At 47.2% G+C, this 23984-nt stretch overlaps 1 protein-coding gene across 2 annotated transcripts in view; it reads left to right on the top strand.

Moving 5' to 3' along the window:
* The window catches only part of GRB2 (growth factor receptor bound protein 2), a 58376-nt gene extending 38413 nt beyond the window's left edge, over positions 1-19963 (top strand). Inside the window, exons 3-6 of one of the 2 annotated variants that reach the window (XM_079797137.1) lie at positions 6876-6973; positions 13610-13732; positions 16979-17147; positions 17893-19963. In XM_079797137.1, the coding sequence (XP_079653263.1) occupies positions 6876-6973; positions 13610-13732; positions 16979-17147; positions 17893-18078 (576 nt within the window). In that variant the 3' untranslated portion in view covers positions 18079-19963. The remainder of the gene's footprint in view (positions 1-6875; positions 6974-13609; positions 13733-16978; positions 17148-17892) is intronic. The other variant, XM_079797138.1, reaches the window with a different exon arrangement.
* Positions 19964-23984: the final 4021 nt, after the last annotated feature.

Genomic DNA, 23984 nt, shown 5'->3' on the forward strand with positions numbered 1-23984 from the left:
CGGTTATAAGGTTTTTCAAGAATTTCATGGAAAAGGCTGATAAATTTAATGAGACCCTTGAGGATATGAAAAAGGACCAACTAGAAATTAAACATACACTGACTGAAATAAAAAATATTATGCAGAGACCCAACAGCAGACTAGAGGATCACAAGAATCAACTCAAAGATTTGGAATACAAAGAGGCCAAGGACACTCCTCCAGAGAAGCAAGAAGAGAAGAGAATTCAGAAAGTTGAAGATAGTGTAAGAAGCCTCTGGGACAACTTCAAGCGAACCAACATCAGAATCATGGGGGTACCAGAAGAAGAGAGAGAGCAAGATGCTAAAAACCTATTTGAAGAAATAATGAATGAAAACTTCCCCCACCTGGTGAAAGAAATAGACTTACAAGTCCAGGAAGCACACAGAACCCCAAACAAAAGGAATCCAAAGAGGACCACACCAAGACACATCATAATTAAAATGCCAAGGGCAAAAGACAAAGAGAGAATCTTACAAGCAGCAAGAGAAAAACAGTTAGTTACCTACAAGGGAGCACCCATACGATTATCAGCTGATTTCTCAACAGAAACTATGCAGGCCAGACGGGAGTGGCAAGAAATATTCAAAGTGATGAATAGCAGGAACCTGCAACCAAGACTACTCTACCCAGCAAAGTTATCATTCAGAATTGAAGGGCAGATAAAGAGCTTCACAGATAAGAAAAAGCTAAAGGAGTTCATCACCACCAAACCAGTATTATATGAAATGCTGAAAGGTATTCTTTAAAAAGAGGAAAAAGAAGAAGAAAGATAAAAATTATGAACAACAAATACATATCTATCAACAAGTGAATCTAAAAGTCAAGAGAATTAAAAATCTGAGGAACAGAATAAACTGGTGAACATAATAGAATCAGAGGCATAGAATGGGAGTGGATTGATAATTCTCAGGGGGAAAGGGGTGTCTGTGTGGGGAGTACGGGAAGAGACTGGACAAAAATCATACACCTATGGATAAGGACAGCGGTGGGGCGGGGGAGGTAAGGGCAGAGGGGGAGTGGGAACCGGGTGGTGGAGAGAGATGGGGGGGGGGGGAGGAGAAACAATTGTAATCTGAACAATAAAGATTTATTTAAAAAAAAAATGCATCTTATTTCCTCTCAATTTCTGGTCTTTAAGGACAAACTACCTGTCAAGAGTCTTGACTGGGTCAAACAGTGCTTGGCGTGTCTTTTCTTCAGTTGTTTTTTTCAGCATGGAGACTAGGCTGGCCATGTGAACTTGAGAACTGTTGCTCTCTGTGTGCCTGGATAAACAATTTAAGGTTTCTGGTAGGACCAGGAACTTGAATTATTAAACTACCTTTAAGTTGGTCATCTCCTCATTAAAATTCAAAGTAACTTATCTGCAGTGTGGGTGTTTTTCATGATTTGGCACACACAGTAGACACGCAGCGTAGCCAAGATGTTTTTCATGTTGAGCAAAACTTGTAACAGATGGAGGTGGTGATTATAAAGCACTTATTTAAAATGTTAGCAATGAATCAATGCAGTTTGAGGCCAAGTCAGTAATCCATACTAAGGGAGCCTAAGTAGTTAAAGAGCGTTCTGATAGTCTCTAATAAAGTATACAACAGACAGCTGAAGAGAACTGATTTTAAATGGCTCTCCCAGTGCTGTTATCCTAGCCCGGGCCCTAGAGAATTTTTCTTAGAGAGTAAGTCTTTTAAAAGCCTCTGTAAGTCATAGCAGTATATTAGTATTTTCTCTGTGGGGTTGATTGACTGACCTTTGAAGAGCTGGGGAAAACTCGCTGGTTTATGTTGAATTCTACGATGCAGAGACCAGCTATAAGTGGTATTTTGGGATTTTCTGTGTGTAAGAACTTAAATATGTAATTGTTTCCATCTTTCCTGCACAAATACTTTTATACAAATTGCTTCACAAATTGATAAAACTTTTAATAATTTTCCCTGAAGAAATGTTGAAGCTGTTAGAATTAGAGTGTATGTTGAAAGGTTTGTTGGGACTACTTACTCTTCCATACTGTACAGCTTATGTTTTTAACAAAGAAAAAAATCATGATTTTCCTTTTCTTGTTTGTTTACAGATTAGTCAGGCAAGAAAATGTCTCGATATTTCAAAATACAGCAACCTACAAACTAAATTCTTATCTACCATTTTACTAAAAGACACCTTTTTCTATTATTTGTGTAGCTATTAAGTGCAGTTCTTGTCTCCCAGTATTAATATAAAAGGGAGAGGAGGGGAATGAACTATAGTAATCCTTGAATTCTGCATTTAAAATCTTTTTTGTGAGTCAGCACAGAATCATGTGTTTTCAGAATAAGGGCCCTCAGCCTGTTACTATGTGTGCTGTCAGTGCCGTGGGCAGCATTACATCAGCCATACCTAACTTAATGAAGGTAAAACTCCGCCCCCCAGAACCCCCCGAGTTTTGTTAGCTCTAATAGTGCTCATGTGTGTGCAACAGAGTAACTCTGGGGAATACCGGTGTCCACTAGGACAGCTTGAGTGTGGCTCTGTGCTATTGCTATGCTGCTTATTACATTTTCTCATGGGATCTGCTCAGTTGCCTTGGAGGCAGGTAGTGTCACCACTTTGTAGCTGGGTAAACCAAAATGCAGAGAATGGTCATTGGCACACTGTCACATATAGTTCATTGTTGATGAAAATGGAGTTTGAACCCATGTGTTCATCCTCTTGTGTCTTGTTCTCCTAATGGGTCTGAGACCTAAACCTTCGACCTCTGGCTTTTTCTTTCTTTCTTTTTTTTTTTTTTTAAACTATATGGAAAAGTTTCTATTTGGTATTGGTGTAGATGGGAATTTGCATTGCCTTTAGAACAGTCTCAGGTTGGAGTGCGGGACAGGGGCAGGAGCGATGAATGTTACCAGAATCACATACTATAGACAAGTAGACAGACATGTGGAATGCTCTGAGCCAGCCGTCACCAACCGGTGGTCCGTGAGGTCTGAAAGGTTGGCGACCGCTGCTCTGAGCTGTCCCTGGTGAAGACAGTTTTATTTCTGGGAGTGTCTTTTCCCCATAGAGTAGTGATGGTAAGTCCGCATTGTAGGGGTTCCTGAAGCCTCACTGTGTTATTTTCTGCTTCCCTCTATTTTGGGGGCTGTGAAAAACTCGTTCTTCATCGAAACTTCTCTCTTCCTCCTTTCGTAATCTCATCTCTTGATCAATCTGCTTCCGTTAAACTAAAGTGTTTTGTGTGGTTTCAAAGTCATAACTTGAGGGAAAATGCAGGTTGGAATAGAACATGCAGATGTGGGTAATAGCTAAAAACATTCCTTGGAATTTTCAAAACGGAATGAAAATTGGTTGTTGAACTCGGCCATTTATTTGTTAAGAGGCACTGACGGAGTACACGGTAAGCTGCCTGCCTTCTGTCGTGGGGAAATGGTGGCAGGAGCAGCTTCCTCATTCTCAGAACTCTAACCGGCTTTTAAAAATTACTTGTGAGGGATGTGAGCGTTCATCTAAAACCAGAGCCAATTAAACAGTCTCTGTAGGTAGGTGCAGACTCGTCCACATACAGTTCTGGTTCCTTTCTCTGCTCCACAGCAGACTCATTTATGTTCATTTGTGTCCTTTGCTGTTTTAAACGTGAATAAAACTTTTTAAAATATCTTTTAAATTATGCCATCCTAACTGCAAGGCTTGCATGTGAAAGCTGATGTACCAGTGGAGCGGGTGGGTGGACAGACCTGTCCCTGACTCCCAGGGTGGCGTGCAGTTAGCAGGGACACCTGTTTTTTTCTTTTTTAATCGTTATTGTTGAAAGTATTACAGATGTCTCCCTTTTTCTCCCATTGACCTGGTTCATAGGTCAATGCTCAACCACTGAGTCACACTGGCTAGGCTTTTTTTTTTTTTTTTTTTTTAATAAACACATTAATTCCATATTTTCCTGCCTTCTTGGGGGAGAAAAGCATACTAAACACCAAGTAATAATTTTTTTCTTTATTTAATAAGGTATTACATATGTGTTCTTATCTCCCCCTCCCCCAATAATTTTTTTTAATAGATTTTTTTGGGTGTGAAGAGAGCAGAGCGCCTGAAGAATGGCTCCTCTGTGAATAACACATCCAACAGCAACTTGGGCTTATTCTTCACAGGTGGCAGGATACTATGACTTTCCTGTGACATTACGCCCGATACATGAAAAATATTTTTTAAATTGATTTCAGAGAGAAAGGAGAGAGAGATAGAAACATCAATGATGAGAGAGAATCATTGATCTGCTGCCTCCTGCACGCCCCACACTGGGGATCAAGCCCCCAACCCGGGCATGTGCCCTGACTGGGAATTGAACTGTGACCTCCTGGTTCATAGGTCGACACTCAACCACTGAGCCAGGCCCAAGTAATAATTTTGTTCTGCAGAAAATCATAGTTCTGAATTTGTACCAAGTCTGGGAATTGCCCTGGAGTGTGAGTGTGAGTGTGAGTGTGAGTGTGTGTGTGTGTGTGTGTGTGTGTGTGTGTTTTAATTGGGGGGAGCACTTTTTAGGGGCAGGTTTGCCTCTTAGTAAAAATGTTAAGAAGAATGTGTTGCTGTATGAACATCTGCCATAAAACAGTTGTCCTTAAATTAAAAGTAACCTTTTTCGTGTGATTACCTTATTCTGTTTTGATGTCCAAATGGGTCATAATCACCTCCTGACTCTCCTCTGTCTTTCCAGAAATCTTAGAGTTAGTATACAACTCACCGTTTCAGGAATTTTAAAGACATTTTTAAAAACTTGTTCATAAGCCTGAAGTTTATTATTATTATTATTATTATTATAAAATAATCTATACTAATAAGAGAGAAAGATGCAAATTGACTGTACCTTCATGATGCCCACCAGCCAAACAGGAGTGAGTATGCAAATTAACCCAACAAATATGGCGAGTTAATTTGCATATACAGGCACCAAGCGGCTGGGGACGGGGCGGGAGGCAGGCATTCCGCACCGCCCCAGCAGCTCCGGGCCTCTGGGCAGTGTGGGAAGGCGGAAAGGCAGCTCTGGCCGGAGCGAAGGCGGTGTCGGCAGCCAGGGGAAGGAAGGCCCGTTCTTGCATGAATCTTCATGCATCGGGCCTCTGGTGCTTTATAAAATGCTGGACCACAGTTTTTCTCAACCCCTTCTTTTCGGTAGATAAAATCTTGGCTTTAAGCAGCTTTTAAAATGGCCCCTTTGCTCTCATGCTGTTGAGTCTGCTGTGACGTGTGTGGGGTGTCAGCTGCCTCCCGAGGTCACAGCATTTTATGTGACACTGGTGGATCAGCCTTACTGCTCAGACGTGCCAGTGTCCTCGTCGCAGGAAGCGCCTTGAAGATGCTCCCAAATCATCATCTTCCGTGTGCACTTTGTAATTGTCTAGAACAGAAAAACTCTGCTGGCTACAGCACAAAAATTAGGAATTTTTTTGACATATTAGTTTGTATCATCATAGTACTTAATAAAATTTAAAAAAAAATTTTTTTTTTGAGGGAAAAGCAATGATAAAAAGAAACACATTTTCACCACGGAAGCTGGTGGGTTTACCAGCAGCTGATTTTCTTCTGAGCTCTCAAATTCACACTGGCAGAATTTGCCACTTTATCTTGCACACTCAGTCGCCTACAGGCAGGGCCAAAGGTCGACCAGCATCAGTGTTGTAAAACTCCTTAGGGCATAACTTCCCGTTCTGAGAGAATGATCTATGAGGCTCATTTAATGCTGGGCTATTTGCTGGTTAGCTTTCAGTCTTATCTAAAGTCCTGTCTCACTCTGAAATGCCAGTACATACACATCATACTCTGTGAAGCAATCTAGGTTCTAATTTGGCAATGAGTACAGCATTGTTCAGCACCTTGAATAAACCATTTGTAAAGAATTTTACCAGCTTCCTTTTAGAACTTCGCTGGATAGTGTGCATTGACTACCACTTACTAGTCCATCAGCATTTCCCTGGGTTCACCATTTTGGAGTTTGGCTCACATTTCTATTTTCTCCTTTAAGTTACCAACTTTTAAAAAATGCCTTCTGCCTTTCGCTGTTTGTTAGAAATCTAGAATTCAAAGCATGGCCTTGATTCTATACTTAGATCTATACCTAGATCTGTCCTGTAACGTACACTACTCTACAGATTACAGAGTCATGGTCTAGCCCAGTGGTCGGCAAACCGCGGCTCACGAGCCACATGCGGCTCTTCAGCCCCTTGAGTGTGGCTCTTCCACAAAATACCACGTGCGGGCGTGCACGTACAGTGTGATTGAAGGAGTACCCTAATTAAGTTAATAACAAACTATATAGTTTAAGTTTAAAAAATTTGGCTCTCAAAAGAAATTTCAATCGTTGTACTGTTGATATTTGGCTCTGTTGACTAATGAGTTTGCCGACCACTGGGCTAGCCTGTCCGTGTAACTCACAGGGAGCGGGACTGGAGAGAACGCTCGTTTGGGATCTGAAAATCTACCTGAGTCACTAGCTGGAAACCTTCAGTAGTCAGGGCCCATTTCCGAGTCTGTGTTCACTCAGTAGAATGCAGTATCAGTGTTTGCTGTTTTCCAGAATCTTCACTCCCAAACTAATCTGGTACTTTTCCCCATCACCCTCCCTTCTGCTGTTCTCCTGAAGGTTTAATGTTAGATGCTTGGGAGTCTGAACTCTCATTTCCAGGGACAATTTCTTTTTCTTATTAGCTATCAGGGTTGACATAGTGCTTGAAATTTCAAGAAGTTTTTCTTGCATCCATGTACCTTATAATACTTCAAATAATACCTTTTACAAACAAACCTAAACAGCAACATAATTGTCTTAGTGGCTACCCTTTTAAGAGTGAAAAGGACATGATTGATTTTTTTTTTCTTGTCTTATTTCTTTTTAGGTTTTGAATGAAGAATGTGATCAGAACTGGTACAAGGCAGAACTCAATGGGAAAGATGGCTTCATTCCCAAGAATTACATAGAAATGAAACCACATCCGTAAGTTGGCCCCTACTGTCCCCCAAGGGTCAGACCTGCTTGCTTGTTTCCAGTAATGTTTTTAAACTGAAATGCATGTTATACTTTTATTCAGTCTTCCCAGGGAATTAACAAAGCATCTTGATTTTGCATATTCATGTTAATAATAGTATACAATGATAGCATAACAGTCAATAATAGCGTATGTTTCAGATTAATAGTATTTGCTGGTGATCTTTCAATAATGAAACAATTGTTCCATTTAAAACAATAGTTTATATACTATTACGTAATAATAGTCTATATGTTTTTTATTAATAATAGCTATCAGTGATCTTTAAGTAATAAAAGTTATGCAGGTCCATAATTCTTTTTCTATGAAACCCTTAGGGCCAGATGTTTCATAGTTCTGTATTTTTGTTTTTTAGTTTTAGAAAGGATACTAATCACAGGGTTTTATATTGACATGTTTGATTTTCCTATGAGACCATATCTTAATAATCTTTGTATCCTCAGAGCACAATGCTTGGCATATAATGGGTTCTCAATAAATGTTTATTGTACTCACTGCCCTTGCTCTCCACTTAATGTTCCCATTTCAGAGAAAGCAAAATGTTCTCTTACTCCAAGCTGCTGAGAGCAGTGAACTTTTTTCTTTCTTTTTTTTTTTCTAGAGCCCCTCCTGTTCATAATGATATGTGACACAGTGGGTCCCTGGCAGCCCTTACAATCACTGTCCTCCCACCCTCACCGACCACTCTCTCATTGGCCCTGCTCCTACCCCGAAAGCAGTCTTTCCGTGCTTAGTATGTCAGGGGAACTGAGGCTTTCAGTGCTCAGACTAGACTGCCACTGAGACATGGAGTTCTTTCTGTCTGCTTGGTGTAATACAAGTGATAAGACTTTTATTTTTTTTTTAATATATTTTATTGATTTTTTACAGAGAGGAAGGGAGAGGGATAGAGAGCTAGAAACATCGATGAGAGAGAAACATCGACCAGCTGCCTCCTGCACACCCCCCACCAGGGATGTGCCCGCAACCAATGTACATGCCCTTGACCGGAATCGAACCTGGGACCTTCCAGTCCGCAGACCGACGCTCTATCCACTGAGCCAAACCGGTTTCGGCAAGACTTTTAGATGACTTGACCCACTTTGAGTATCAGCCCATTTGTCCCCCTCCCCCATTGTTACTGCTCTGATGTGTACCAGCATTTCTCTTCCTTCAAGTACTAGAGCAAGATATTAACCACACTGTATCTTACACAGAGCCTACATCATCATCTAACATAGTCTACATCATCTTACAGTATCATAGAATTAGAAGGGACCTTCAAGATTGTCTAGTTTATCCTCTTTATCCTACAAATCAGGAACACTTGTAGTATTTTTATTTCACTGCTAGTAATTTATGAATATAGTTCTCACTATAAAAGACTCATAATGTAGAAAACTATAGAGCAATGTATGAGTTCCTCCCCATAAACATACCCTTTTCAGAGGTAACCACCACTTAATAATTAAATGTGGGCCAAATGCTATCTTATGAACTGAATCTGTTCTAAAAGGATTATTCACTTTCTGTAAAATGAAACGAATGATGCAGGAGCTTCGCCATAAAGCTATCTGTTGGTCATGCCTTGGTCAATAACTCTTACAGTTCTTACTGTGTGGCAGAGACTGTGCTAGGTGCTGGGAAATGAGGTGCAATAGTTACATTATGGTCGAATGCAATTTCCATGTCGTTAATATGACGCTCTTTGAGAGGTCACATCCAGAAAGCCTGAGCCTGGAGAGAAGGTGGGGTTCCCCTGCGGTTGGGAATGGGAAGACACCTTTATCTACAGACATTTCTGTAATGAAGAGATTGTGAGGCGCTCAAACCTCTTTTACTTCAGAAGCCAGGCACCTTATAATGGCTCAATAGGAGTTTCATTGAATGATTTACAAGGTGAAAACCATTCTAATTTATAAACTTTTTATTCTAGTTTTTGTTGGGAACTTGTACTGTCTTATAACTATATGAGTTTGGCCTCTCACCACGCCATCGCCACCACCACCACCCCCAATTTTTTGTTTTAGATTCCTTGGAGAATTTGTCTTCATTTATACTCCTGGGAAGTAGACTAAGCACTGCTTTGCATTCTTATAGCCACTTAGCGTCAGTATTTGCTTTGGGGGCTGTGTAGGCTTTTCATGGACAGATCATGGAATGCACTCGGGGAGCAGAGAGAAGCTGTTGGGTAGTGGTTACTGGGAGTGGGAGGGGCTCCTTGGATGGCAGTGCATCCTCCCTCCCTCCATCCATGGAAGCCAAATAATACGTGCACACCTATTCATTCAGTCCTTCCTCGGAATAGACCAAGGGCTGCCTAACCTTCTGTAAAAGGCAGATAATAAATATTGTAGGCTTTGTGGGCCACATGCAGTCTGTCATGACACATACTCCTCTTCTTTCGAATTTTTTAAAACAGCCTTTAAAATTTTTTTAAAAAACAGTCTTAGATTATGGGCCATACAAAAACTGGGCAGATTTAGGCCAAGGGCCATGGTTTGCTGACACCAGCGCTAAATCCAATGATAACAAAATCAACAAGTTCCTTTTCATTTTCATATTTCCAGGCTGAAAGGGAATTCAGCAGAACACCACACTGTAATTTTTGTGTTAAATAAAATGCCTGTGGCTCTAAATCCTTGTTTTCCTTTGGGATTGTTTCAGGTGACAGAGGCATTTGAAATCCAACTATTAAGAAAATATAAGAACCCTGGCCGGTGTGGCTCAGTTGGTTGGGTGTTGTCTCCTGCACCGCAAGGTTGCCATTTGGAGTCCCAGTTAGGGCACATGCCCGGGTTGCGGGCTCAATCCCTGTTAGAGGGCATACAGGAGGCAGCTGAACAATGTTCCACTGTCACATTGATGTTTCTCTCTCTCCCTCTCCTTTCCTCTCTAAAAATCAAGAAATATATTTTTAAAAAAGAAAAATAATAGGAAAGGCTACCTTTTTTGGAAAGTAGTGGTTACTGACCCGATTGGTTGGCTAGCCTTTTAGGGAGAGTCACTCTCACGCCTGGTTTCTCACAGTAAAGAACTTTGATTGAATAATTGATCAGGAAGCATCCAGCCCGGTCAGGTATGGTTCAGTGGTTGAATGTTGACCTATGAACCAGGAGGTCACAGTTCAATTCCCAATCAGGGCACATGCCCTGGTTGTGGGCTTGACCCCCAGTGGGGGGTGTGCAGGAGGCAGCCAATCAATGGTTCTCTCTCATCATTGATGTTTCTCTCTCTCTCCTCCTCCTCTCCCTTCCTCTCTGAAATTAATTTTTTTTAAAGGAAGCATCCAGTACAGGTGCTCTTCACAGACTCTGGCTGAAAATCTACTCCAAGGTCTAAGTGGGTTGCTAAACAAGACCATGGCCGTGTCCCTATGCTGTGGTTGGTCTTACAGGCATGTTTCATGTTACAGGGCTGCTCTGTGGCTGGATACCAATAAGTACAGTTAGTGTCCGTTTCAGCTGTGGGAGAGCACAAAGTACCAGGTCTCTCCTCCCATCTCCCTATTAAGAAAATATAAGAAGTGTGGCTCAGTTGGTTGGGTGTTCCTCTTCTTCACCCCACCCCGAAACCTTTAGTTTTTGTTAGGAAGAGGGAAGTTTAAAATGGAGTATGACCTAATATAGCATTTGAGTTAACAAATTAAACACAGGCTATAAAGTGATTGTTGGCATTAGTGTTGGAAGATGAGCTGTAGATACTGGGGGTGGGTCCAACTATGTGCTTTCACATTAAATGCATATGGGTGGGAGCCTATGGGGTGCAGTAAAGAATTAAATTGCAAAATAAGCAGCCTCCTCCCATTAGCTTTCTCCTTTGCTATTTGTATTGTGGTATAAACCCATCTTTCTAAAAGTTTTTAAACAATTTTTAACATAGCCATGTAGTTACAAATGTCACCATTAAAAGAGGCTAATCAAATTTATAAACAGCATAAAATGCTATGGAAATGTAGGTTTATAGTATTTAAATGTTGTAACAGAGTGATAACATTCTTCATATAGTGTAATAGTCCTTATATTGTGGGACATCCTTGGCGGGGGTGAGGGGAAGTGTGTGTGTGTGTGTGTGTGTGTGTGTGTGTGTGTGTGTGTACACGCGCAGAACGTGCTTAGTAAAAATAGGAGCAGATACAAAAGAAATATTTAATAAAGTCTTCAACTAATTTTCTATTTTTCAATCCATGTGCTTGTAACAGAGATATGTTTACTTTGTAAAAATTCCAATTAGTAGTGTACTTTACTTCACTAAAGTTTTTGTTGTTTATTGAAAATAAAATTGAGTTAATTTTAAACTGGGGGCAAGAAAACCCTGCAGCCATATTTGTCTGTCTGTCTGTGCACCACAAGGGAAGGTCTAAAAACATACACATGTAACTGCCAACAGTTGAGGCCTCTGGGGAGTTTGAGCGAGGAGCCTTGCGTATCATTTTTACTGAATGCACATCTAGGGTATTTTAATTTGTATTTATTACTTTTAAAAAGTGGGAAAGGAAAGAAAATGCCTGCTGCTGGGAAGATCTTGGGGGTTTAGGAGGAATGAGTGTGGCTGTTGAGTAACTTCACCCCACCCCAGGCAGATGCCTATGATGCGAGCACATTGACAGTACCAGAGATTAAAATAGAAAACATTCAGATGATCTCAATACTATTAGCTCTCCTTTCATAACTGGAGCTCGTTCTATTTTATTAATATGTGATTTTTCTTATACGGCCTGACTTCCAGGCACTGGAGGACTTATCCTTGAATTATTCATAGAAGCAGGAAGATAGATTGTACCAGCTCCTGGCAGCTGGGCATTAGAGAAGCAAAATGAGAAAGACACAGTAGGTAGATTTAGGAATGTTTAAAGGTTACTAATGGCAACTTCTGAATGTAAATTCAGTGAATGTTGATTACTATGTAAGGAGTTTAATGAAGCAGACAGGTCTTTTTAAAAAATGCATGTTTTTATTGATTTTTATATTTTTACTAGAGGCCCGGTGCATGAAATTCGTGCACGGAGGGGGGTTGTCCCTCAGCCCAGCCTGTTACCCTCTCCAATATGGGACCCCTTGAGGGATGTCCGACTGCCCGTTTAGGCCCGATCCGGTGGGCTCCCAACTGCTTGCCTGCCTGCCTTCCTGATTGCCCCTAACCGCTTCTGCCTGCCAGCCTGATCACCCCCTAACCACTCTGCTGCCAGCCTGTTTGCCCCCAACTTTCTTCCTCTGCCAGCCTGGCCACCCCTAACTGCCCTCTCCTGCAGGGTTGATCACCTCCAACTGCCCTCCCATGCAGGCAGGGTGCCTCCCAACTGCCCTCTCCTGCTGGCCATCTTGTAGTGGCCATCTTGTGTCCACATGGGGGCAGGATCTTTGACCACATGGGGGCAGCTATATTGAGTGTTGCAGTGATGATCAATCTGCATATTACTCTTTTATTAGATAGGATATTTTATTTTTAGAAAGAGAGAGGAAAAGACAGGTATAGAGAAACAGAAACATTGATGAGAGAGAAACATCATCAATAGGTTGCCTCCTGCAATCCCCTCACTAGGGATCGAGCCCGAAACCCAGGCATGTGCCCTGACCGGGAATTGAACCAGCAACCTCTTGGTTCCTGGGACAGCATTCAACCACTGAGCCACACGGCAGGGCAGACAGGTCTTTATTAGCTCTAAGAAACATGGCTGCTTTTTAAAAAATAATCATGACAATATATTAAAGACAACCTTGAAAAGAGAACATTGTTTTCGCAGTCTATCCATCTGAATTAGTATGGTTTTCGTGTGAAATACTTAGGCAGCTGTGACCTTAAGCTTTTAAAGAGTGCTCTCCTCCTCTTCCTCCTGGTAAGTCACAGGCCAGTTGCTCACACAGTTTTCCATGAATTCACCCTCTTTCTTGTCACCAAGGTGAATTAGCATTGGGATCAAAAGAATCTAACTTGCTCCAAATGAAAAATCGACTTTTACAACTAGCTGCTGATGCACATGATAAATAAAGTATGATGTTCCTGATGGCTCCTAAAGGGTACACTTTGAGCAGGGTCAGCAGAGACTGGCTTTGAGTGGAAGGCCAACCTTAGTTACCAGCGGAGGCTGCCCTCTCACAGCCTGAACCTCTTCCCTTCGGGCTGTTACAAGAAGTAACCCTGTCTCCAGCCTCTGGGCCTTCCAGCTCTCCTACCCCCAGCTCCCCCTGTAGCAAAGCTGCAGCCTTATCAGATGGCTGCAAGAAGGAGCCCGTCTCCCCGCTGTGCCTCCGTCAGCAGCCTGGACGTTCCACGGTGCCTTGCAATGAGTCAGTAGGGAGCCCAGGGGCTTTGGCCCCGGAGGCCCATTTTTAAGTGTCTACCTTTAAGGGAAGAGTGCCTTCTGAGTCACTTTCTGGAGAGCGGGGTCGAGTTAGGGTTAGGGTTAGGGGAAGGCGTTTGAAGGGAGATTGTCCATCTCTCAAAGGAGGGCCTGACTGAAGGGCGTGATGGGGCATGTTGAGACTGAGGGTCAGGAGGGAGGCCCTTCCCCTGTCAAGGGGAGTTCTGTACTCACATTTCGGAGGCTGCATGTCCCATTTCTTTCTGGGGAAGCAGATGTTGACCGGCTTGCCTTCCTTCCTTAGGTGGTTTTTTGGCAAAATCCCCAGAGCCAAGGCAGAAGAAATGCTTAGCAAACAGCGGCATGACGGGGCCTTCCTTATCCGAGAGAGCGAGAGTGCTCCTGGGGACTTCTCCCTCTCCGTCAAGTAAGTACTTCCTGCCGTGGTCGCGGGATCCTCGTCTCCTGCCGACCTAGGTTGGGAAGCCACAGGCCAGGTGTCTGATGACACGCACCAGAGGTTGCAAACTGGTAGTATCTTACAGTTCAGGAGATTTTACACTAAAATACTGATTTCTGGCCCCTCTTCAGAACGTGTTCTAGCAGCACTGGTTTCGACTCCCCATGGAAGCAGTCTAGTTGCTGAACAGCAGCACTTTGGACAGCACGTGCTTGCCAGTTCTCCCTGATCCCCACCACTCCCTGGTGTCTCCTCACACAGCTCTCTCCTCCTCCTCCTCCTCACCCTTTCCCCTGGGCTCCTGCAGCTCTCTAACAGCAGGCCATGGCCACGTCAGCTGCCTTTTTGAGCCTCCACCAGGTATCTAGCTTAAATCTACCAGCACCAGCCGGGGCCTGTCACATTAATTTAAAAGGTCACCACAAGGGGTTTGGGATTTTGTTTGTTTGTTTTTGCGTTCCCCTGTGGTAAATTTAAATGTGGAAAGGAGCTGGTGAACAGGGGCTAGGGAAGGCAGGAAGTTTTATCACCCTGGAGTCACAGAGAATATAAATTGGAACTTAGAGGATTCTAAGCAAGTCAGCCCCCACTTGTGACATAAGAATATTTAATCAAATTGTCATTTCTATTTGCATTTGATTCAGTCCTTTTCTAGTTAATAATATAGAATCACAGGAACCCCGCCCCTAAGAATCTTACAAACCAGTTAATTTATAGGATAAAGAAGTGATTCGTTTTATTTTTTGTTAATCCTCACCTGAGGATATTTTTTCCATTGATTTTTAGAGAGAGTGGAAGGGAGGGGAAGAGACAGAGAGAAACATCCATGTGAGAGAGCTACATGGATTGGTTGCCTCCCACACTCGTCTCAACCAGGGGCTGGGGATCGAGCCTGCAACCGAGGTCCATGCCCTTGACCGGAATCGAATCCGGGACCCTTCAATCCACGGGCCGATGCTCTGTCCACTGAGCCAAACCGGCTAGGGCGTAAAGATTTTTTTTCTGTTTCAAAAATTAACTGAATATCTCGTTTCATTTTAAGACCAAATATCTGGTTAAAGTAGGTTTTTTGATATATAGATTTAAATTTAGAATTTTTTTTTCCTCAGTGAAGATAGGGGAGGTGATTTCAGGTGGCGTTTGCAGTACCTTACAGATATGTTTCCAGCATAGTTTTTAGTCTCAACATGAAAAAGTCAAACTGGATTTAATTGTAAGTTTTTCTCTTCTAACAATGGCTTTTTTTAGTAGACTTTATATTTTAGAGCTGTTTTAGGTTCACAGCAGAGGTGAGTGGAAGGTACAGAGATTTCCCCTGCGCCCCCACACTCCCCCACGCCCTCGGTGCTTGACTAAGCACATGCAAATGAGGGTCTGGTGAAGAGCACCTCGAGATGCAAGTGTCCGTGTGCTGCTTCTTAATTTGTTTTTCATCGCCTGTCCTCCTTGTATTTGTCCTGACCCGATTGTGAACGAAACAGGATCGGACAAGGAGTGCAAGCAGCCAGTGAACTCACTGGGCTTCGCCGTGGCAGGTAGCGCTCAGCCTGGTGCCCCTGATCACGGCACACCCCTCCCTTTTATCAGATAAAAAGTGAAAGAGCCATGTGTTTACTGTTTTAGAAATAAGATTTGAAACCAATGTCGTTAACCTTCTTGATCAACACAAACACCTTCCCAAAGGAGGTGCGAGAATCCCGGTCTCCGGGGCGTTTCTTTAGGTTCCAGACGTTGTGAGTCTGTGACAGGAAGCACTGCCGTCCTTTCAGAACCAGCTCGCTGCACGTGGAGTGCACTTCTGTGGGGCCAGAAGTGTCGTTGAATATGTCCTTCCTCTAAAGCTTTCCCCGTCCTCTTTTCTCGCTTGAAACAGCAGTACTGCAGGTCCCTTCAGCATAACATTGATGAGATGTGGTTGAAACTTAACGTGCTTATACAGTCCACACATGGTAAAATCAGGTTTGTTTCAAGTCGTCTCCCTTAAAGTCACAGAACCTGCGGACGACAGTCAAGTGAGGACTTGGAGGGACTTACTGTACTGTTCCTGACACTGTGCATCTCCTCAGTGCCTTCCTGCGAGCTCGGTGCTGCCACCTTCTGGGTTGTTCAGTTTCTTTAGCTTTAAGACTGCGGGTCCAGAGGAGAGACTAGTTTCATTCATTTAACAAATCTTCTCAGATGCCTTTTGAGGGCTGGGCAGTGAGCGGGACAGGCAGAGCCTTCGTGGAGCTGCTGTGCTGGCCTTGAAGCGCGCTGTGAGAGTGGGCCGTCCCGCTCCGTCAGCTCTTGCTGCTTCTGTGGCCGGCGTACAAGGGAGCACTTCCCTGACCAGGTGGTAGAGGAGCCTTTTCTGGGGGCAGGAGCACTGGACCTCTATTCGTTGTCCCAGTAGCTTATTTTGTTCTGAGACCCTTTCCCCAGGAGTAGAACGAAAATCCCTGAATAGAACACATGACTTGCCCGGCTGGTGTGGTTCAGTGGTTGAGCATCAACCCAGGAACCGAGAGGTTGCCGGTTCGATTCCCAGTCAGGGCACATGCCCAGAATGCGGGCTCGATCCCCAGTGGGGGCCCTGCAGGAGGCAGCCAATGGATGACTTCCTCTCCCATTGATGTTTCCATCTCTCTCTCCCTCTCCCCTCTCTCTAAAAAATTATTATTAAAAAGACAAAACACATGACTTCACCCAGGCACAGAGAACTATTGAACGTACGTCCAGTTTCTCCTCTGCATACTTCATTTCCTTTTCCACCTTTTATAAGTCTTTAAACTCACATAAGATTTTATTTACTTATTTATTTTAATCACATAAGATCTTAATTTTTCTCAATATTATTGTTATTCTTTTTTGCACTTGAAAATGGAATTAAATCACACGCCTTGCCTTAAATAGGCTGTTTCTTTCATTTGGTACTCTGTGGGGCATGCCGTCGGTTAGGACTTTGATTTCTAAACGTCTTCAGAATTAGACCGGCGGACAGGGTTTCCTGCCTGGCGGGGGTTCTTCATGGCGTCACTGGGAGTCATCCGTCCTAATGCAGGGGCCTCGGGAGCTCTGAGCATCCTAACCCTCCAGCCAGGAGTCGTGCTGTGCGGCAGCCCTGCACCCCTTGGGCCCTGAGGAGTGTGGCCTCCTTGATGGGCAGGTGGCCTGGGCTTAACCAGGGCTGAGCCCCCTAACCTGGTCTCCTATATATTCCCTGCCTCCCCCCAGGTTTGGAAATGATGTGCAGCACTTTAAGGTGCTCCGAGATGGAGCTGGAAAGTATTTCCTCTGGGTGGTGAAATTCAATTCTTTGAATGAGCTGGTAGATTATCACAGATCTACATCCGTCTCCAGAAACCAGCAGATATTCCTCCGGGACATAGAACAGGTGCCACAGGTAAGCCTCAGAGCAGTGAAAACAGCTCCTCAGGCCAGCAGGCGCCTCTTCAAAGGATTGCTGCTGGGGTGTCCACACTGGTTGTTCAAAGTGTTACCCTTAATTCATGCCAGAGATGTGAGTCTGAATCAGTAAAATGAAATAGGTTTGCCTTCCCAGGGGCTGCTCCTCTGAGGCAGGGAGGCCCGTCGGCCACCTGCAGCCCTAGGAAGGAGGGTCTTTAACACACTAGCCAACACCCCCTCCCTGGGAGCAAATTGTGAGGGGAGTCCTCGCTGGGAGGGAGGGAGGGAGGCTCACTGAAACCCTCCTCCTGTGCCTGCTGAGCACCACCTCATTCAGTCAAGCTCCGGGCTTTCTGACCCTATAAAACCGCCAGGGTTTTACTGGTGATAAGTGGGAGGAACTGAAGCACTTTCCAGTCCGGGGCTGTTAACCCAAACCTGAGGGCCCCTTCCCAAGTTCCTTCCCCTTCAAGCAGCACTTGCCCCTCTGCTTAATCAGATGGCACAACCGGCCACCGAGTGAGACCCGCCCTCATAGTTTCTGAGCATTGGTGAAAAGTCCCCCTGTCCCACATCACCTTAGAACATGTACGAATAAGGGGGAGGGGAGAAAGGAGGGTTTACTTCGGGAAATGTAGAAAAGTTGGCACTCATCTGTGGCCCCCCCATAACCAGTCCCACTCGGGACTGGCCACGCTCAGGACGCAATGTGTGTGTTTCTCCCTGCCCCTCCTCTGCAGCAGCCGACGTACGTCCAAGCCCTCTTTGACTTTGATCCCCAGGAGGATGGAGAGCTGGGGTTCCGTCGGGGAGACTTTATCCACGTCATGGATAACTCAGACCCCAACTGGTGGAAAGGGGCTTGCCACGGGCAGACCGGCATGTTTCCCCGCAATTACGTCACCCCCGTGAACCGGAACGTCTAAGAATCAAGAAGAGATTATTTAAAGAAAGTGAAAAATTTAAACACATACAAATGAATTAAACCCGTGAGCTGCCTCTAACAGCAGCCTGAGCAGGAGCTCCGAACACCTGGCGGGGTCACCTGGTGACCCTCTCACTTTGGTTGGAACTTTGGGGGGTGGGAGGGGGAGTTGGACATAACAATGCCAAAACTTACCTATGAATTAAGAGAAAGAGTTTTTATTACAAGTTTTCACTGCTGCTCCTAGTTCTCCTCCTTTGTCCTTTTTTCATCTTTTTTCTCTCTGTCCATCAGTGCATGACGTTTAATGCCACATATAGTCCTAGCTGATGCCAACAATAAAAGAAAAGAAACCAAGTGGGCTGGTATTTTCTCTATGCAAAATGTCTGCTTTAGTCAGAATGACTGAAAGAACAGCCATTGGTGGGTTCTCCATAGACACGGGGGTGGGGGGCTTACTCTATAGTCTGCCAGAGGGGGCAGGTCGGGGACTCTGCCCTCCAGCCCCCACCATGTATTTTGTCAAAGTTGGAACTAGAGGGGCAGAAGGAAGGAGCGTTGCCCCTCATGCCTTCCTGAGAAAGTTAACCTGCAAGCCTGTCTCTCTTTCCGACATTGCTTTCCCTCCCGGTGGCACCGCTGAGCATGTTGTTTTCATAGTGCCTTTTTCCTTCCTTAAGGGTTGCTTATGAGGGATGTTTTGTTTGATTGGTTTTACAAGAAGTTACAGACAGTCCAGAGCTTTTCAGCCCGTGTGTCGCCTGGTCTGTAAATGCCTTTCCCTCGGCGGGGGGAGCACAGGTGGAGAAGAGCAGGCGGCAGGCAGAGCGGAGGGTGTGGCCTGCTGCTGCCCCGAGCCAGACGTCGCTCAGGTTCGGCTGTCATACTTGTGAGCCCCCAGAAGGGCCGGAGCGGGCGCGGCCGCTGCCCAGGGAGTGGGGTGACAGCCGCCCGGCCGGGGGGCAGGCTGCAGCTCCGCCCACACGGGCCTGGGTCTGGCTGAAAGGGGTAAGCGTCCTTGACTTTGCCATCTCAGGTGTTGTCTGCCCCCCTCCTTGGTCCCCAAAGACCCCTGACTCAAACCCCGGAGCCAGCAAGTTTCACACACGGGAAAGCCGGAGGAATGCCAGTCGCTCTCCCTCTGTCCGGATGCGCCCTGTTCCTAACTGCGGCGGAAAGCGAGCTCCACGTCATCTTTCTTGCTCTACAAACCAGGGGCACCTGCTCATGCCTTTTTTCTCTTGTGTTCCCACCTAACCTGCCCAGGTGAGCCTTAGGGCAGCGTTCACGAAGCAGCTGGGTGGTTTTCCTGTCTCCATTCACAGCGGGCTGTGTGTATAGCTGCTCCACCCCAGCCCCCCAAAACTCAGTGTCTCCGAGAAGCAGGGAGAGCAGGAAGGGAAGACTGGAAATGTAGGCAGGCCGAGTCCACGGAAGAGCGCTCTGTCCGTCTCCTGCCAGCTTCTTGCCCCTCGGAGCCATGTGCCTGTGAACTTGCTCAACCCAGTCCCTCCCCACAGCACAGCCGTCCCGGAGTTGGTGACTGGTGACGGTCTTGGGTGGTCATCGGAGTCTCCCTGGACTCTGGTCATGGAGCCGGACTCAGAGGCCCAGGAGGCGCTGCTCCTCCGGACAGAATTCGGCCTCTCCTCGCTCCCTCCCTGATGATAAAGGAATCTGGCATTCTGCACCTGGACCACGTGATTGTTTTATTTTGGAATTGGTGTATATCATGGAGCCTTGCTGAACTAAGTTTTGTGTGTATATATTTAAAAAAAAATCAGTGTTTAAATAAAAAGACCTATGTACTTAATCCTTTAACTCTGCGAATAAAACTTGGTAGGTAGTGATTAACTGTGAATAATAAACCTACAATGACTTCTTCACTCTGTATCTTTTTTTGCCTTCACCTTAAGATAAAAACCTAAAAACTGTCAGAGAGTCGGGACTCATGTCCTTATTTCCAACTCACCCGGCCCCTTGGGGGGCATCGGGGTCCCTGGGCTCCTGGAGGAGCAATGCCCCCCTCGGCTCTTATTGGAAAGCGGGGGGGCGGGGGGGGCGTGTCCGCAATGCAGATTTCCAGGCCCCGCCCTCACACTCCGGGTTGGGGTGCGGGGCACAACTGGTGTTCTCGGCGTTTCTGGTGGAAACGTAGACCACACTTCGGGAGTGAGGACGAAGAGCACAGCTGACTTGGTTCTTGTCCCCTCACCCACCTCCTCTCCTTGCTACCCCTCCCCACTAGTGAAGGCCAGGACACAATGGTCTGTGCCCAAAGCAGCCTCGGTTGGTTGGTTTGTTTGTTTGTTTTCAGAGAGGAAGGGGGAGGGAAAGAGAGAGAAACATCAATGATGAGAGAATCGTCGATTGGCTGCCTCCCGAAACCCAGGCATGTGCCCTGACCAGGAATCGAACCATGACCTCCTGGCTCGTAGGTGTTCGCTCAATCATTGAGCCACGCCGGCCGGGCCGTGCCAAAGCAACCTTGATGTGCGAAGTAGCTCAAACGTACTTGTCTGTTTTTAGGGCGAGCCTCGGCCGGTTCACGCACAGCACTGGCTACAGAAGACCAAGTGAGATTTGTTTAGAGAGTGAACGGAAAAGAAACGAAACCCAAGGAATTTCCACTTGTATTCTTGGTCTAGTTCCTAAATAGAGCCCAGCACCCAACCTCAGCTGTGGCTGCCCGGCTCAGACGCGTGTTTTCACTTCCTTCTCCGCAGTGACCATGCGTGAGAGGGAACTCGCCCAGCACTGGCCTGCGGGGAGCCGCTGGTCGCACGGTCCACCCCGGCCCGCTGCTTCGAAGCTGAGCAGAAATGTCCCAAATGGGGCTGCCGAAGTGAACACTTAAGCCAGCCACTGCCGGGCTCCTTGGGGCTCTGCGCTGTTGGACCGATGGCCTCAGAATTTAATGGGGAAATTGCTGCTTTGGGTCAAGTCTGTTTGGTCACAGACTTCCTGGTGATGGCATCCCCCTCCGACCGTGGTTGTGTAATTCCTAGGGAGGCATCTGGGTGGGAGCGCTTGGGAAGACAGCGCGGAACCACTCAGCTGCCTTTGATGACCCAAAGCGACAGGTGGCTGAGTGGCTGCTAGGCCTGCTCTTGCTCCCTCTGCAGAGTGGCCCTGCCGCCGCTGGAGCTTGGTCGCCCTCCTGGCGTCCCTCGTACTTCGCGGCCTAGGAGTCCGTAACAGAGGCTCGTCTTCCGGCGTGACTGTGGAGGGACAGTGGCCCTGGCTCCAAGCAGGTGCCCCAAGGCGATCTCACAGCGCCAGGGCCGCTCGGGGGGGCCTGTTGGAGAGGGGGTGTCACGGCACCAGTGGTCCGCCTCCCCTGCACTTGCCCCGCTGACCTGCTTACGGTAGCTGGTCTTCAAGTCAGAACGTTTTACCTCCCCAGAGTGCCCGGATGACCAGGAAAAATGAAAGGGGACTTGTATTGGGGCACCTTGGCTGGCAGTGCTTCCAGACGCTGTAGTTATGTGCAGTGCAGATCCCCCACACCTGAGCCCTCCTTCACACTGGAGAACAAGAGCGGTTGGACACGCTCAGAGTCTGCCTCAGTTGGGGGGCTTCAGTGCGGCCCCAGGGGTGACAGGCTCCTTGCTCCAGCCAGAGCCCCGAGGCAGGTGAGTGACCGCTCTCCACCCGAATGGCCCGCATCAAATCCTCAGTGAGCCCGCGTCAGGTGCCTCCCCACCGTCAGGAAGTGAGCGTGCCGTTCTGTGCCACAGCACTGACTCTGAGCAGAAGTGGCAGGGATAGTGAACCCGCTCGCTGCTCAGAGCACTGACGGAGTTGGTTTAAAAGGCACACAGTACCAGTCCAAAGAGATACTCCTGGGACAGTCTTTCAAGACTTGATTCTGGCCCATCCAGTAAGCAACACTGGCCTCGGGTCTCCAAGGACAGTCTTTTTTTTTTTTTTTTTAATATATTTTATTGATTTTTACAGAGAGGAAGGGAGAGGGATAGAGAATTAGAAACATTGATAAGAGAGAGACATTGATCAGCTGCCTCCTGCACACCCCCCACTGGGGATGTGCCCGCAACCAAGGTACATGATTTTGACCGGAATCGAACCTGGGACCCTCAGTCCGCAGGCCGACGCTCTATCCACTGAGCCAACCCAGCTAGGGCTCCAAGGGCAGTCTTACTGTTGAATACAGGCAGACCTCGGAGGCGTGGGCTTGGGTCCAGCCCAGTCAAGCCAGGCACAGTCTTTTTGCCGGTGGAGGGCCTGTGAGGCTCAACAAAGCGAAGCGCAGCGAGGCAGGGGGGCTGTCTCCGTCCCGTCAGAAGTCGGGTTTAGAAAGCAGTCACCCCACGTGTCCTCTGCGTCTGAATAGCCTCTCAGCCTGCCTCCCTCCAGGGCCACTGATGGGGCAGGAGTGCCCGGGCCAGGCCAAGGGCCCTCGGGTCTGAAGCCAAAAGGGTGAAGGGCTGACCCCTCCCCTTACTCCTCCCCTAACGCTTTCCTGTGCCGGGGAGTCAAAGGGTACGGGCGCCCCCTTTTCTGTTTAGCTCACATCAGGCTTCTGTCCGTGGTACCCATGTGTTCTCCGGCAGTGATGGGTGTGTTGGTGTGCGAGCTGATGGGAGCGAGAATTCCAGACAAGCGGTGTGGCTGACGCAGTCGGCGGGGGAGTGTGAAGCAGATGGGACTCGGACCAGGTCTTGGGGGAGATGGATTTGAACAGAACACGCAGACCCAGCCCAGGCGCAGGCGGGGCAGTGTTGGTAGAGGGGTGCGGTGGGAAGGAGCACAGTGTCCCCTGCACCCAGGAAGAGTCCAGGTGGGTTCGTGGGGCTTGGAGCCCAGGACGAACAGTGCCCACACCCCCTGCCGACGCAGAGGGTTCCATAGGCCCGGGAGATGGGCGGCACGGTGAAAGCTGACCTCAGGGGGGCCTGGGGGAGGCTGCTGAGGTGCTCGCTCAGCGGAGCGGGGAGCTGTGCCAGCCTCCTGTGGAATTCGCGTGAGATGCGCCGCCTCTAGGCTTGGCTGGTCCCCCGCTTTCTCCTGCTGCTGGCTGGATGCAGGGGAGCCACCAGCTCATCGTAGACTCTTAGTCACAGCACCACCCTCCCCTGCCATCCCAGGGCCACACCGGAAACCAGTCAGCAAGAGAGAACCCTGCGAGGCCCAGCTGAAACCGTGAGTTGGGGGAAGGAAATGGAATTGCTCATCATGACCTAAAGTGCACGGGAGCAGACACCAGGCCACAGTCTGGTAGCCGATGTGGCGGGCTTCTGGTGCCCAGCCCCGCTGCCCGTATTAATTTGACCCCATGTCCTCGTTCAGTCCCTGGGCAGGTGCTTGTTGAGAAGGTCATGTGCTCCATTCAGGCCTCAGCTCAGATCCGAGTCCTCACTCAGAGAAGCCCTCCCTCAATGTGGCTGGTCACCGCCTGGCCTCCGGCACTGCCTTTCTGCACAGCCCTCCTCGCCTCCTCACTGGGGGCGCACATTCTGCCCACCTCCCCCTCCAGACTGTACGCTCCCGGGGCAGGGACTCGCTCACGGCTGCATCCCTCGCAGCTAGAAGAGTGCCTGGGACATCCGGTGCTTATCCATCACCCGAGGTAAGGAAAGTCTGTCCCAGGCGCTGCTACAAATGAGGCCCATGGTGCTGGCAGCCCAGCCTTGCCGTCTGCTGGGGACGGCGGCCAAATATGCCTCCGTGGGAGGACTGGCACGGTTAAGAGGAGTGTAGGAGTTGGGGAACATTCAGCAGCAGCTCCCACCTGTCTCGAGGTTGGGGAAGACCAGACAGTTATGCATAAACAGGGAGCTAACCACTGAACAGGGTGGTCGCTCCGTGGAGAGGGAGGGGTGTATTCAGGGCAGGAGGCCTTGGGCAGGAGGCACTGCGAGTTCCAGAAAGACCTGCATGTAGAGA

The sequence above is a fragment of the Cnephaeus nilssonii genome, assembly GCF_951640355.1.
Source record: "Cnephaeus nilssonii genome assembly, chromosome: 19".
NCBI lineage: Eukaryota > Metazoa > Chordata > Mammalia > Chiroptera > Vespertilionidae > Cnephaeus > Cnephaeus nilssonii.